Source organism: Herpailurus yagouaroundi, unplaced genomic scaffold (assembly GCF_014898765.1).
Source record: "Herpailurus yagouaroundi ecotype Mexico unplaced genomic scaffold, PumYag 182, whole genome shotgun sequence".
NCBI classification, from domain to species: domain Eukaryota; kingdom Metazoa; phylum Chordata; class Mammalia; order Carnivora; family Felidae; genus Herpailurus; species Herpailurus yagouaroundi.
The window spans coordinates 25,853,180-25,867,221 of record NW_024412413.1 but is presented as its reverse complement, the minus strand read 5'-3'; the positions used below and the strand labels follow the sequence as shown (position 1 = coordinate 25,867,221).

General features: G+C 40.3%; 1 protein-coding gene across 1 annotated transcript in view; it reads right to left on the bottom strand.

Annotated features, from left to right (window-relative positions):
• NDUFA12 (NADH:ubiquinone oxidoreductase subunit A12) overlaps positions 1–10,654 on the bottom strand; it is a 29,035-nt gene extending 18,381 nt beyond the window's left edge. Inside the window, exons 1-3 of the mRNA XM_040491207.1 lie at positions 10,494–10,654; positions 9,515–9,597; positions 6,112–6,199 (exon numbers count right to left, since the gene is read on the bottom strand). Coding sequence (XP_040347141.1) covers positions 6,112–6,199; positions 9,515–9,597; positions 10,494–10,579 — 257 coding nt within the window. The 5' untranslated portion in view covers positions 10,580–10,654. The remainder of the gene's footprint in view (positions 1–6,111; positions 6,200–9,514; positions 9,598–10,493) is intronic.
• Positions 10,655–14,042: the final 3,388 nt, after the last annotated feature.

Below are 14,042 nucleotides of genomic sequence, written 5' to 3'. Positions count from 1 at the left end.
ACATCTACATGATCCAGGCCCTAGCTATTTCTCCTAGTTACCTAAAATCTTCCCTGCAGTCATTCCATTCCAGCCAAACTGGCCACACTGCTGTTCTTTGAATACATGCAAATATATCTCAACAGACAGGCTTTTGCACTGTGGTTTCTACTGCCTGGAGCTCTTTGTCCCCTTCCCTGGTTTGCTCCCTCCCCTCTTCAAATGTCATTTCCTCAAGGAAGCCTTTTCTAACTTCCAGAGAAGACAGCCACTCCATTACTCTTTATCCTTTTATGAATGCCAACTTCATATTATCTTTCTTGCATTTACCATTACCTAAAATATAGAAACATTTGTTCTTCTGTCTCCATTCAATGAGAGCAAGAACTCTCATTATTTACTATTGTATTCCCAGTGTCTATAACAGTTCTAGGCATCTGGTAGGCATGCAATAGTTATTTGAAGGTCGCCTGGGTGGCTCCGTTGGTTGAGTATCCAAATGCAGCTCAGGTCATGACCTCACGGTTTGTAAGTTCAAGCCTCGGGTCAGGCTCTGTGCTGATAGCTCAGAGCGTGGAGCCTGATTTGGAGTCTGTGTCTCCCATTCTTTCTGCCTCTCCCCTGCTCACACTCTCTCTCTCTCTCTCTCAAAAATAAGTAAACATTAAAAACCAAACAAACAAAAATAGTTATTTGAATAACAATGATAAACTGTTTGCTATTCGCTACTTTGTATATAATACCTGTCTCTCTAATTAAAACTGAATCGGGGCACCTGGGAGGCTCAGTCAGTTAGGCTCCAACTTTGGCTCAGGTCATGATCTCATGGTTGGTGAGAGCCCACATTGGGCTCTCTGCTGTCAGCATAGAGCCTGCTTCAGATCCTCTGTCCCCCTCTCTTTCTGCCCCTCCCCTGCTTGCGCTATTTCTCTTTCAAAAATAAACAAACATTAAAAATTAAAAAAAAAAAAATCAATCAACCCAACTACAAATTTACTCATGGATCAAATCAAAGGTAAGACTCCACAAATTTAGAATTCCACAATGTATTACACTTAGCAAAGAGGGGGTCTTCTTGAGAAACAAACAGCTAAACTTGTCCGACAACACTTCTCCCTACATCATAAGCGTTTAAGCTTCCCTTATAAACAAGGGTCATCAAAGGTACTCAGCCATTAGGAGGCTGCTCTCCACAAAGAAATTCAGCTTTATATCCTCAATTATCCTCAGGCACCTGCTGGAATGATGTTATCTTCTACAGCTTTCTACCTCTTTTTCATGTGATCTCAGATCATATAAAAGAACTTGCTTGGCAGAATAGTACTTTTATCTTTTCATAGTTTTTACCACGTTATCATTTCAAATATGTTTCATCACATAATTTAAATCAGTTCCCTCCCGCACCTCCCCTCATATTCTCCCAAAATATAGACCATGAGCGCTGAGTAAAGATGAGTGCTTTGAAGGAAATAGATCTCAATCTATCTGAGATCTGAAAGAGATAGCCCACAGGTCTTCTGCATCCTCCTAGGACCAATTCCACCCCGAAACAATCAACCAAACAAATAACCTGGACACCTTACCTCCTAAAGCCAAATTCCACTTTTGAGTCCTGGGTCTCAAATAGTGCCCCTAACATATAAAATGCCCCTCAGTGAAAGTAGACAGCTCTCGATCTAAAATCACAGTCCCTTGGATCTTAAAAGAATGATACGCTGGGGCGCCTGGGTGGCGCAGTCGGTTAAGCGTCCGACTTCAGCCAGGTCACGATCTCGCGGTCCGTGAGTTTGAGCCCCGCGTCAGGCTCTGGGCTGATGGCTCAGAGCCTGGAGCCTGTTTCCGATTCTGTGTCTCCCTCTCTCTCTGCCCCTCCCCCGTTCATGCTCTGTCTCTCTCTGTCCCAAAAATAAATAAAAAACGTTGAAAAAAAAATAAAATAAAAAAATAAAAGAATGATATGCTATGGTAACATGTAATATCACTGCTGCTTTCTCACAATCAGAGCCAATGAGTATAAAGACAATTCATTACAAGCATACCTTGGAGATATTGCAGGCTTGGTTCCAAACTAACACAATAAAGTAAATATTGCAATAAAACAAGTCAAACGAATTTTTGTTTTCCAGTGCATATAAAAGTTATGTTTATACTACACTATAGTCTATTAAGTGTACAACAGCAGTATATCTAAAAAAACCCTACAACATACGCCTTGATTAAAAAATACTTTATTGCTTGCTGAAAATACTAAGCACCATCTGAGCTTTTAGGGAGTTTTTAATTTTTTGGCTCATGGAGGGTTCTTGCCTTGAAGTTGATGGCTGCTGACTGACCAGAGTGGTGGGGTGACAGTGGCGATTTCTTAAAATAAGACAACAATGAAGTTTATCACACTGATCCACTCTTCCTTCTCATTAAGGATTTCTCTGTAGCCATGTAATGCTATTTGATAGCCTTTACCCACAGTAAAACTTCTTTCAAAATTGGAGTCAATCCTCTCAAGCCTGCCACTACCGTATCAACTAAGTTTATGTTATATTCTAAATCCTTTGTCATTTCAACAATCTTCACAGTATCTCTGCCAGTAGATTCTAGATCAACGAACCACTTTCTTTGCTCACCCATGAGAAGGAACTCCTCATCCATTCAAGTTTGATCATAAAACTGCAACAATTCAGTCACGTCTTCAGGCTCCACTTCTCGTTCTCTTGCAATTTCTATATTTACTTCCATAATTACTTTATCCACTGAAGTGATAAACCCCTCAAAATCATCCATGATCAATGGGTTGGAATCAACTTCTTCTAAACTCCTGTTAATGACGGTATTTTGACCTCTTCCCATGAAATCACAAATGTTTTTAATGGCATCTAGAATGATTGAATCCTTTTGAGAGGATTTTCCATTTACTTTGCCCAGATCCAGCAGAGGCAGCTATAGCCTTATGCAAGGTCTCTCTTAAATAATACTTGAAAATCAAAATTACTCCTTCATCTGTGGGCTAAAGATATTGTGTTAGCAGGTATGAAACATGAATCTCACTGTACATCTCCATCACAGCTGCTGGGTAACCAGGTGCATTGACAATGAACACTAATATTTTGAAAGGAATCTTTTTTTCTGAGCAGTAGGTCCCAACAGCAGGCTTAAAATATCCAGTAAGCCATGCTATAAACAGATGTGTGGTCACTCAGGCTTTGTTGTTCCATTGGTAGAGCATAAGATTTAGCATAACTCTTAAGGGCCATGGGATTTTCTGAACAGTGAATGAATATAGGCCTCAACTGAAAATCACTGGCTGCATTAGCCCCTAACAAGAGAGTCAGCCTGTCCTTTGAAGCTCTGAAGCCAGGCACGGGCTTTTCTCTAGCTATGAAAGTCCTAGATGGCATCTTCTTCCAATAGAGTGCTGTTTCGTCTACATTGAAAATCTGTTGTTTAGTGTAGCCTTCACTAATTATCTTCGCTAGATCTTCTGAATAACTTGCTGCAACTTTCATATCAGCACTTGCTGCTTTACCTTGCACTCTTATGTTATGGAAACAGTGTCTTTCCTTAAACTTTATGAACCAAACTCTGCTAGCTTCACTTTTCTTTTGCAGCTTCCTCACCTCTCAGCCTTCACAGAATTGAAGAGGTAGGGATTTGCTCTAGACTAAGCTTTGGCTTAGGAAATGCTGTGGTTGGTTTGATCTTCTGTCCAGAACACAAAAACTTTCTCCGTATCAGCAATAAGGCTGTTTCACTTTCTCATCATTCTTGTGTTCACTGGAGTAGCACTTTTAACTTCCTTCAAGAACTTTTCTTTTGCATTCACAATGTGGCTAACTGACACAAGAGGCCTAGCATTCAGCCTATCTTGGCTTTCAACATGCCTTCCTCACTAAGCTTTATCACTTTTAGCTTTTGATTTAAAGTGACAGATGTGTGCTCACTTCAGCAGCACATGTAATAAAGTGACAGATGTGCAACTCCTCCTTTCTCTTGAACACTCAAAGGCCTTTGAAGGGTTATTGATTGGCCTAATTTCAATATTGTGTTTCAGGGAACAGGGAGGCCTGGGGAGAGGAAGACAGGGGAATGGCCAGTTGGTGGAGCAGTCTGAACGTAACATTTATTAAGTTCACCATCTTATATAGGTGTGGTTCATGGCACCCCAAAAGAATTACAACAGTAAGCTCAAAGATCACTTGATTACGGGTCACCATAACAAACATACAACAATGAAAAGTTTGAAATATTGTGAGAATTACCAAAATGTGATACACAGACACAATGTGAGCATATGGTGTTGGAAAAATGGCGCCGACAGACTTGTTCATGGCAGGGTTGCCTCAAACCTTCAATTTGTAAAAAACTTCTCTGATTTGTGCAGCACAGTAAAGCAAAGCATAATGAAACTAGGTATGTCTGCATCGTGGCCTTCAAACTACATCACTGATATAGGTCAATGCTCCTAATTTGTCCAAGTAGTAGAAGCTGAGAACTAGTTGTAGGTGAAATGTGATATATGTGCTTAATTCACAATATATATATTTTTAAAATTTACTTAAATTCAAGTTAGTTAACAACACAGTGCAGTACTGGTTTCAGTAGTTCACAATATACTCTTAAAAACCCGTTCTGTTCAATCAAGTAGCCTATTTAATTTAAATAAAATAAAAACTTTAATTCGGTCACATTAGCTAAATTTCACAGTGTCCTGGGCCAGATGTGACTAGTGGCTACCTTATTGGACAACACAAACATATAATATTTCTATGATCATGAAAAGTTCTACTGGATAGTGCCGTATTTAGAGTGACAAATATTTTAAACTAACATTTAAAAAACAAGAAATCTCACCATTGAAATACACATTTCCACTTTCTCTTGAAAAATCCTATCTAGAAACTGTTGACCAAACTCTCAGCTAATGGAACCAGGGAGTGATGAATAGCACTGCTGCCTTCTTTGATGGGATGTGTGCTTTTCAGTCCTTTACAGTCCCCACTACTCCCTACTGTCTCACACTGTATTTCATTAACTTATGTTATATGCCTGGATTTCTAATCGAGTCTTTATGAATACCCCTGAGATTATTCCAGTTCCTACACAACAGAGCCTCAAGCAGTTTCTGATGATCAAGTTCAATTAAATAAAATGTCACAGGTAACCTAATACCTAGTTTTCTGGTGAAATTTTCTAGACAAACTATAACAGATACCTAGAGTTTAATTATGTATCAAACAAGTGGTATTATTTTAGCAATCTATGAAACAGATAGGAGTACTTTGCTTTGAAATATTTTACACAAAATTTGATAATCCACGTAAGACCATTTAGAATTTCATTTCAAAACAGATATATTATAAAATTACTTTTTAGAGACCTAAGGAATTTGAGGGCTCTCATTTTACAGATGAAAAAACTAAGCCCCAGAGAGGTTAAGGAACTTGCTTAAAGTCCAATTGCCAAATATTCAGAGTCAGAATTCGTTTTGCTTTTCCCTTCACCCATAGCCACGTGATAATGTGGCATACTGTTTTTCCCCAAAGACAGCCACACCATCATATACGCCAACGTGTAATGTGATGTTGACATGCCTCCATTAAGACACAGGGTTTATGTTCTCTTTCATTAAGCTTGGGCAGAGTTTTCAAATTGCCTCAACCAACGGAATGCAGAAACAATACAGGATAATTTCCAAGACTAAGTCAGTTAAGGCCACATGGCTTTCTGCCTGGTGCTTTCTCTTAGAGCACTTGCCTGAAGCAGTGCAGGCCACCGGAGGGTGTACCAGCCCAAAGCCCCAGCTGTGCTCCCTGGTGACATCCAGCACCCGCTGCCAGATACCGAATGAACAAGTCTTCAGATGATTCTGGTATCCAGCCTTTGAGTCTTTGACCTGACATTCTAGAGCCAAGATAAGCTAGTCTATGACTTGCCTAAACTCCTGACCCATAAGAACTGAGAAATAAATGCTTGTTGTTTTAAGACCCTAAGTTTTAGGGTTATTTGTTACACAGTCACCGTAACTAGGACAGACACTTTCAGATCACTGACTGTTTTACAAACAGATATTCAATAAATATTTGTGTAATGAAACAAATATTGCCAAGCCAAATAAAATAACATGTTGACTTAGCTTACCATTCAGGGGGGACCATGCTTCCATCCACATCCCAAAACGTGTTCTTGCCATTCATTTCAGTTGTATATATAACCCATCGGTGACGACCTGGGTGGAAAGATCAACATTTATAAAGATGTGAGGAAATAAACACAACCTTAAAAAAAAAAAAAAAAGTATAATTCTATATCAAAGAAGACTTTTTTTTTTTTTTAATAAGAGACTTTTATGTGCTTTCACATAAAAGAAACGTTAAAGGAATAGCACCCCGGGTATATCAGTGAGGACAAGCCTCAAGAAGTGTATTGCAAGCTTTCATCAATAGCCCGGAAGCTGCCAGAGCAAAATCCCTACACTGGGACTCAGCCTCACTCTATGGGTGGGATTCAGGCATTTCCCACAGTGGAGAACTCTTGCTTCTCCCCCTGTATCGCTGCCAAGGGAGTAGAGGAGAAAGTAAAGGAGTGTGTTTCCAACTGTTAAGGGTATTCAGGAAATAAAGTGTTCTTCCTGAGACTGGGGCAGGAGAAATGTATTCACAGCAATCATACTTGAATTATATGTTTCCATATAAATATTTTTAAATGACCACCAGAGATCCTCTTGGAAACTGGTGATCACACATAATAGGCAAACATTATAAATGATGGTTAGATAAATAGGATAGCTCCTGTCATCAAAACAGTATGGCTGCATTTTTTTATTTAACAAATTTCTGTGAAATAGTTGGGGATCTAACTACAATTTACACAACTGTTTCTTGGAGCACCTTGGTGGTTCAGTCAGTTAAGAGTCTGACTCTTAATTTTGGCTCAGGTCATGATTTCATGGTTAGTAAGTTCAAGCCTCACACTGGGCTCTGCACTGACAGCATGGAGCCTGCTTGGGATTCTGTCTCCCTCTCTCTGCCTCTCTCCTGTTTGCTATCTCTCTCTCAAAATAAATTTCAAAAATAAACTTTAATTAATAAATAAATAAATAAATAAATAAATATTTATATTGGGTCCTTAAGTTGAGTATCAACCTGGATTCTAATCAATACTCTGTCACTTATTACTAATGAGTTTTAGGCAAATTTTATGAGCCTCAGTTTCTTCACCTATTAAAAGTAGATGAATACAGGGCAGTTGGCTGGCTCAGTCAGTACAGCATGAGACTCTTGAACTCAGGGTTGTGAGTTTGAGCCCCATGATGGGCAAAGAGCTTACCTTAAAAAAAAAAAAAGTGGGAGGGTGCTGCCTGGCTGGCTGAGTTGGTGGAGCATGGGACTCTTGATCTCAGGGTTTTAAGTTCAAGATCCTCACTGGATGTAGAGGTTATTGAAAAATAAAATCTTTAGGAGCAACCGGGTGGCTCAGTTGCTTAAGCGTCCAATGCTTGGTTTCAGCTCAAGTCATGATCTCATGGTTCACAGGTTTGAGCCCTGAGTCCAGCTCTGTGCTGACAGGGCACAGCCTGCTTGGGATTCTCTCTCTCCCTCTCTCTCTCTGCCTGCCCATCCCCTGCTTGAATAAATAAAAAAACATTAAAAAAATCTTTAAGAAAATGTTTTTTAAAAAAATCTTAAAAAACAAAAGTAGATGATTATACTACATCTTAAGGTTGCTATGAAAATTAAATATCACACAGACACCTAGTTTAGCATTGGTCAAAAAAGCGCATAATATTAATTCCTTCCACTCCTCCCTTATTGCCCCTAACCCCACAAATAGAAAATACTGAATTCATCCCTATAATGGGTTTTAAGGCAATGAACAAAAAGCAATCTGCATTTACTTTACAGAATTTTCCTGGGTAAATACATAATCAACAAACATCAAGGAATGCTATTTAAATATGACCTTCTCAGGGCGCCTGGGTGGCTCAGTCAGTTAAGTGTCCAACTTCAGCTCAGGTCATGATCTCACAGTTTGTCATTTCAAGCCCCCAATCTGGCTCTCTGCTGTCAGCGCAGAGCCCACTTCTATCCCCCTCTCTGCCCCTTTCCAGATCATGCTTGTGCACATGCTCTCTCTCTCTCAAAAATAAAAAAACATTTAAAACAGATAAAAATAGGGGCGCCTGGGTGGCTCAGTTGGTTAGGTGTCCGACTTTGGCTCAGGTCATGGTCTCACGGCTCATGAGTTCAGACCCTGTGTCAGGCTCTATACTGACAGCTCAGAGCCTGGAACCTGCTTCAGATTCTGGGTCTCTCTCTCTCTGCCCCTCCCCACTCATGCTCTGTCTGTCTCTCTCTCAAAAATAAATAAACATGAAAAAAAAAGTCTTGTTAAAAAAGATCACAATAAATGTGACCTTATCTATTAAAGGAAATACAGATTTCAAGTGCAACTAAGAGCCTCTGGAGCCCATGCCTTTGAGGGCGCTCCTCTGGCATGCCTGAGCCTTTCCCGGCAACCACTAGGTTGCTTCTACACCATCCTGGAGCCTTCTCCCAAGCCCTGGATCAAATGGAAACAACAGAGCTTTCTGCAGAAAAAAATAAAATTTCAAGATTTGCTTCTTCCATTAGAGAAATCAATTTTGAGAATAAGTAACTAATAGTAAAGTGTAATCCAACGAGGCAGGGGAATGGGAATGTGAAGGCACATGGAGAAACCTTGGAAAAGATTTCACAGTTAGGCCATGATAACAGAGAAGAGCCTTAACAATCTCACAGTATATACATCAAAATTTTAAATGTGCATACTTAGACTCAGCAATTCCACTCCTAGGAATTTATTCTTGGAATATTTAAACAAATGAATGTGGATGTAGTTACCAGCAAGTCACTGCAGCATTGTTTCTAATAGCAAAAGGTTGAAGGCAATCAATCTAATGTCTATCAATAGTGAAGTGTTTGAAAAAATAATGATTCTTCCATACAGTTGAGAATTGTGTTGCTATTAAAATGAATGTTGCTGGGTGCCTGGGTGGCTCAGTCGGTTGAGCACTGAACTTTGGCTCAGGTCATGATCTCACAGTCTGTGAGTTCAAGCCCCACAGTCTGTGAGTTCAAGCCCAGCCGTCGGGCTTTGCCCTGACAGTGAGGAGCCTGTTTGGAACTCTCTGTCCCAATCTCTCTCCACCCCTCCCCTACTCACTCTCTCTCTCTCAAACAAAAACCAACATAAAAAAAAAAAAAAAAAAAAAGAATGCTAAATTTTTTTTTTAATGAAAAAACACAAACAAATATCCAAAGAATGCTGTAGATATATCCAACTTAGTAATATGGAGAAACGGGCCATTATTTTTAAGTAAAAATATTTCTGTTTACACACAACATACATAATCCCATGAAATTAAAAAGAAAGTGTATGCTGGTTTATACACTCATTAAAGAAGCTCCTAGTATATTATAGGAATTTCTATATTATAGAAAACAGAGTCAAATCCAGGCTCAATCTCACTCCCATTATTTATATCAAAAAGTATTGTACTCACCAAAAAATTGCTTGTTGTCCTCATAGTATTTGTTTCCATATTTGTCTTCCCCCACTAATGTACCAACCCTCACATCGTTTGCCCTGTTAATATCAAAAGAAAACATATTTTAGAATGATTCTTTGTTCAAAACACAAAATACAGTGAGTATAACAACTTTCAGTCAGTCAAGGCTGCTGCACCAACGAGAAAAATGAAGAAATCTGGGGATGGTCACTAGTTGTTCACTTCTAGCCTTCATCTCCAGGATTAAGCCACCCACTGTTGAAGAATCAAGCTTTCAGGTAGGAGCTCTAGAATCCCTACTCATGTGGCCCCCAGCACCACGTAGACAGGTAAGACAGATCAGAAAAGACAGATCGACTCAACCGGTATGCTTAAATTACACTAAATATACAGACGCAGTATCTTCAAGTTACAAGACTACTTTTATCTATTATCCCTACTAGACCTTGACGACTGGAGTTAGCAAAAACCCTCAGGAAATCAGGAGGCCAAAGTACTTCATCTGAAAATGATTCGAATGTCTCCAGGCTTTCATTCGACTGTGGGTCTCCGATTCGGTGTCCGCGAACAATGTTGCTCCCCCAATTCAAAGAATGTGAGGACTAGCAGAGACCATTATGATCTTACTGCACAGAGGAAACTGAAGGCCAGTGAAGGGAAAAACTTTCCCAAGGTCACACTGTGAATACTGGACAAAGCTCACTCCTCTCCAGGAAGCCGGCCGGGCAGCCCACACGCCCTCGACTCTTACAGCTCGGTCTCTAAACCTGATTTTGATCTTGTCTCAAGGAGACAGCTCCCCCCCCGCACCACACACACACTTCGTCTTGGGGAAGCCGGGTAGAGATTGGGTGGATTGTCCTTGACAAAAATTGCGAATTCTCCAAGGGGACCCAAGCCCAGGACTCTTTCCAAGAAACCAGCTAACTCAAGTCCAGTCCCTAAGGCCAAGAGCATGGCTCTGGCCACCCACCTGAAGAAAACTCGTAGATAGCCGCGGAGGCCACCGTGGCCGCTGAGCTGCTGCAGCCCGCGTTTCAGGACCTGCAGGAACTCCATCTTGTCCCGTAGGACCAGCCCCCCGGGTGTTACGCTCAAAGTGCACCGGGAGGAAGCGAACACTGCAGCACTGTGCGGACCACAAAATATTCCGACTCGCGCACGCGCGTGCGATACGCAAAGATGGTTCTACGCATGTGCGGGGCTGACGCCCCTCTGCGCGACCACTTTACGGTTTCCGGAAAAACGCTCGGCTAGTTTCCCCGGGAAGCAAAGGCGCGATGAACTTTGAAGAGCCGTCGGGGTCTTTATTTAGAGCGCGGGGCAGCTGGTGGTGAGCTCACGTAGACTAGGCTTCCGCAGATGGAGGTTCTTTCTTTGGGGACCTCAGTTTCCTCATCTAAAATGATTGGCTCAGGCTACTTCAGAAATTGTAGCGCGAAGATTCTTATTTTTTTTTAATGTTTATTTATTTTTGACACACAGAGAGACAGAGCATGAACGGAGGAGGGGCAGAGAGAGAGGGAGACACAGAATCCTAAGCAGGCTCCAGGCACTGAGCTGTCAGCACAAAGCCCGACGCGGGGCTCGAACCTACAGACTGTGAGATCAAGACCTAAGCCGAAGTCGGGCGCTCAACCGACTGAGCCACCCAGGCGCCCCATCTAGCGCCAAGATTCTTTAGAAACAAAATACCAATAACGAATTCAATATTGAGCACAAATGATATTGAGTACATTCAATACTAAGTACATATACTAGCGTTGTGTCGTTGTGTAAGCAGGGGAGCGAGGAGAAGGTATAGAAAAGTAGAAGGTTAAATCTGCTCTCAAGAATTTAGTTGAAAAGTTAAAATTCGAAACGTAAACACTTAAACTATATTAGAAAACTAAATCGTGCATGAGACTTAAAATTGTTAATTAATGAGGCGCCTGGGTGGCTCAGTCGGTTGGGCGTCCGACTTCGGCTCAGGTCACGATCTCGCGGCCCGACAGCTCAGAGCCTGGAGCCTGTTTCAGATTCTGTGTCTCCCTCTCTCTCTGCCCCTACCCCGTTCATGCTCTGTCTCTGTCTCAAAAATAAATAAACGTTAAAAAAATTGTTAAATAATAAAGAAGGATATTTAATGAATATTATTTATAATTTTCCAGTGCTGACTTTATGATTTTACATAATATGCTTTTAAACCTGTATTCCCATCAACTAACATTCTCTTTGATTCTCAACTATTTGAGATGAGAAATTTAGTACATGGGCACTTCCTTCACCTCTTCTCATTCTTTCCTCTTCCAGAATCTAGTCTGCCATATCATTTCTTTAAAAAGGGCAAGGTTTGTAAGATTTACATTCAAATCTGTAACTGCAAGCTTTCATAATTGTCTATAAGAATTAAAAAATTGAAACAATATTATTTCTTGAAAGGACCAAGTAACATGACTAGACCCAGAGAAGGGATTTAATTATATGCTATTAAATCTTCAACCTCAAAGCAGAAACTTCCAAATATCAGGATCAGATTTTTTTAGATTCCATCAATTCCTCAAAATCATGTCACATTTGAATTTGTTCAGCTGTGACTTTTCATGCACTTTTTTGTTTTCAGAAAAATTCCATGTGATACATTTCTATATACCTATGAGCTTTTTAAAAAACAATCATGGCCAGTTGGGGGGGTTGGAACCATAATCATCTGGGTGCACCTGGGTGGCTGTTGAGGGTGGGACTTCAGCTCAGGTCACCATCTCACAGTTAATGAGTTAGAGCCTACGTCGGGCTTGATGCTGTCAGTGCAGAACCCACTTCAGATCCTCTGTCTCCCTCTCTGCACCTCCTCCACTCACACTCTCAAAAATGAATAAGCATTTATAAAAATAAATAACCATCTTACCATTATCTCACCTCAAGAAGTTAATAATTTTTATATAATCAAATATCCTCTGAGGAGTGTTTATATTTCAGCAATTGTTTCATAATATGTATTTTTAAAGATTTTATTTTTTAAGTAATCTCTACATCCAATATGGGCCTTGAACTCACAACCCCAAGATCATGAGTTGCCTGCTCCACTGACTGATTCAGTCAGGCTCCCCTACAATATTTTTACTTTGTCCAAATAAGGTCCATATATTGTAGCATCTTTTTTTTTCTTTTGTGTCAAAAAACACAGCATAAAATGGATTACCTTAACCATTCTTTTTTTTTTTTTTTTTTTTTTTGAGAAAGGGTGGGGAGGGGAAGAAAGAGAGGGGGACAGAGGATTGAAACCCTCTCTGTGCTGACAGCAGAGAGCCCTGTGTGGGGCTTGAACTCATGAACCATGAGCTCATGAGCTGAGCCGAAGTCAGATGCTTAACTGACTAAGCCACCCAGGTGCCCTTTGACCCTTCTTAAGTGTACTGTACTTATGCTTACATACAGTTAACACTATACGCACATTGTTGTTCAGCAGATCTCTAGAAACTTTGCATCTTGCAAAACTGAAACTCTGTGTGCATTGAACAACTCCCCTTTCCCTCTATCTCCAACTCCCAGCAACCACCATTCTATCTTCTGTTTCTGAAAGTTTGGTCACTTCAGATCCCTGCTATAAGTAGAATCATGTAGTACTCGTCTTTCTGCAGCTAGCTTATTTTACTGAGCAAAACGTCCGTAAATTTAATCCATGTTGTAGCATATGTCAGGATTTCCTTCTTTTTAAAGGCTGAATAATATTCTATTGCATGTACATATCACACTTTCTTTATCCATTCATCTTTTGATGGACATTTCAGGTTACTTCTATTGCTTGGCTAATGTAGATAATGCTGCGATAAACATAGGAGTACAAATATCTCTTCCAGATTCTGTTTTCCAGTCTTTTGGATGGATCCCCAGCATACTACGTGTGTTTTCTGCTCTATACCTAGGGAGCCCTTCCCTAGGGTTTCTTGCTTCTTCAAATCTTGGCTCTGTCACTTACTAGCTATACTGGGCAAGTTGCTTAGCTTCTCTAAGCCCTACTTTACTCATTTGTAAAATGGGATTAATAATATTGCCTATATTATGGGATCATTGTGAGGATTAAATAAGAGCAGGCACATAAAATACTTAACCCAGTGGCTGGTATTATTATAAGTACTCAACAAACATTAGTTTGATAAATTACTTTTAAAAAGTTTTTTAGACACAGCACGTGAGCAGAGAAGAAGGGCAGAGGCAGAGAAGGAGAGAATCTTAAGTAGGCTTCACACTGAGTGAGGAGCTCGATAAGGGGCTCGATTTCACAACTGTGAGATAATGACCTGAGCTGAAATCAAGAGTTGGACACTTAACTGAGCCACCCAGGCACCCCTTGAGGCATTAAAAAAAAAAAAAAATGTATGTAGGAAATAAAATTTTCCTTTTGACTGATCATTTACTTGAACATAGAATTTTAGGCTCAAAATGAATTCTAGGATATGGAATTCTTGTAGAACCTTGGAAATACTGTTCCATTGCCTCCTAATATCTGGTATCATTGATAAAAGTCTTTCTGCCAATCTGA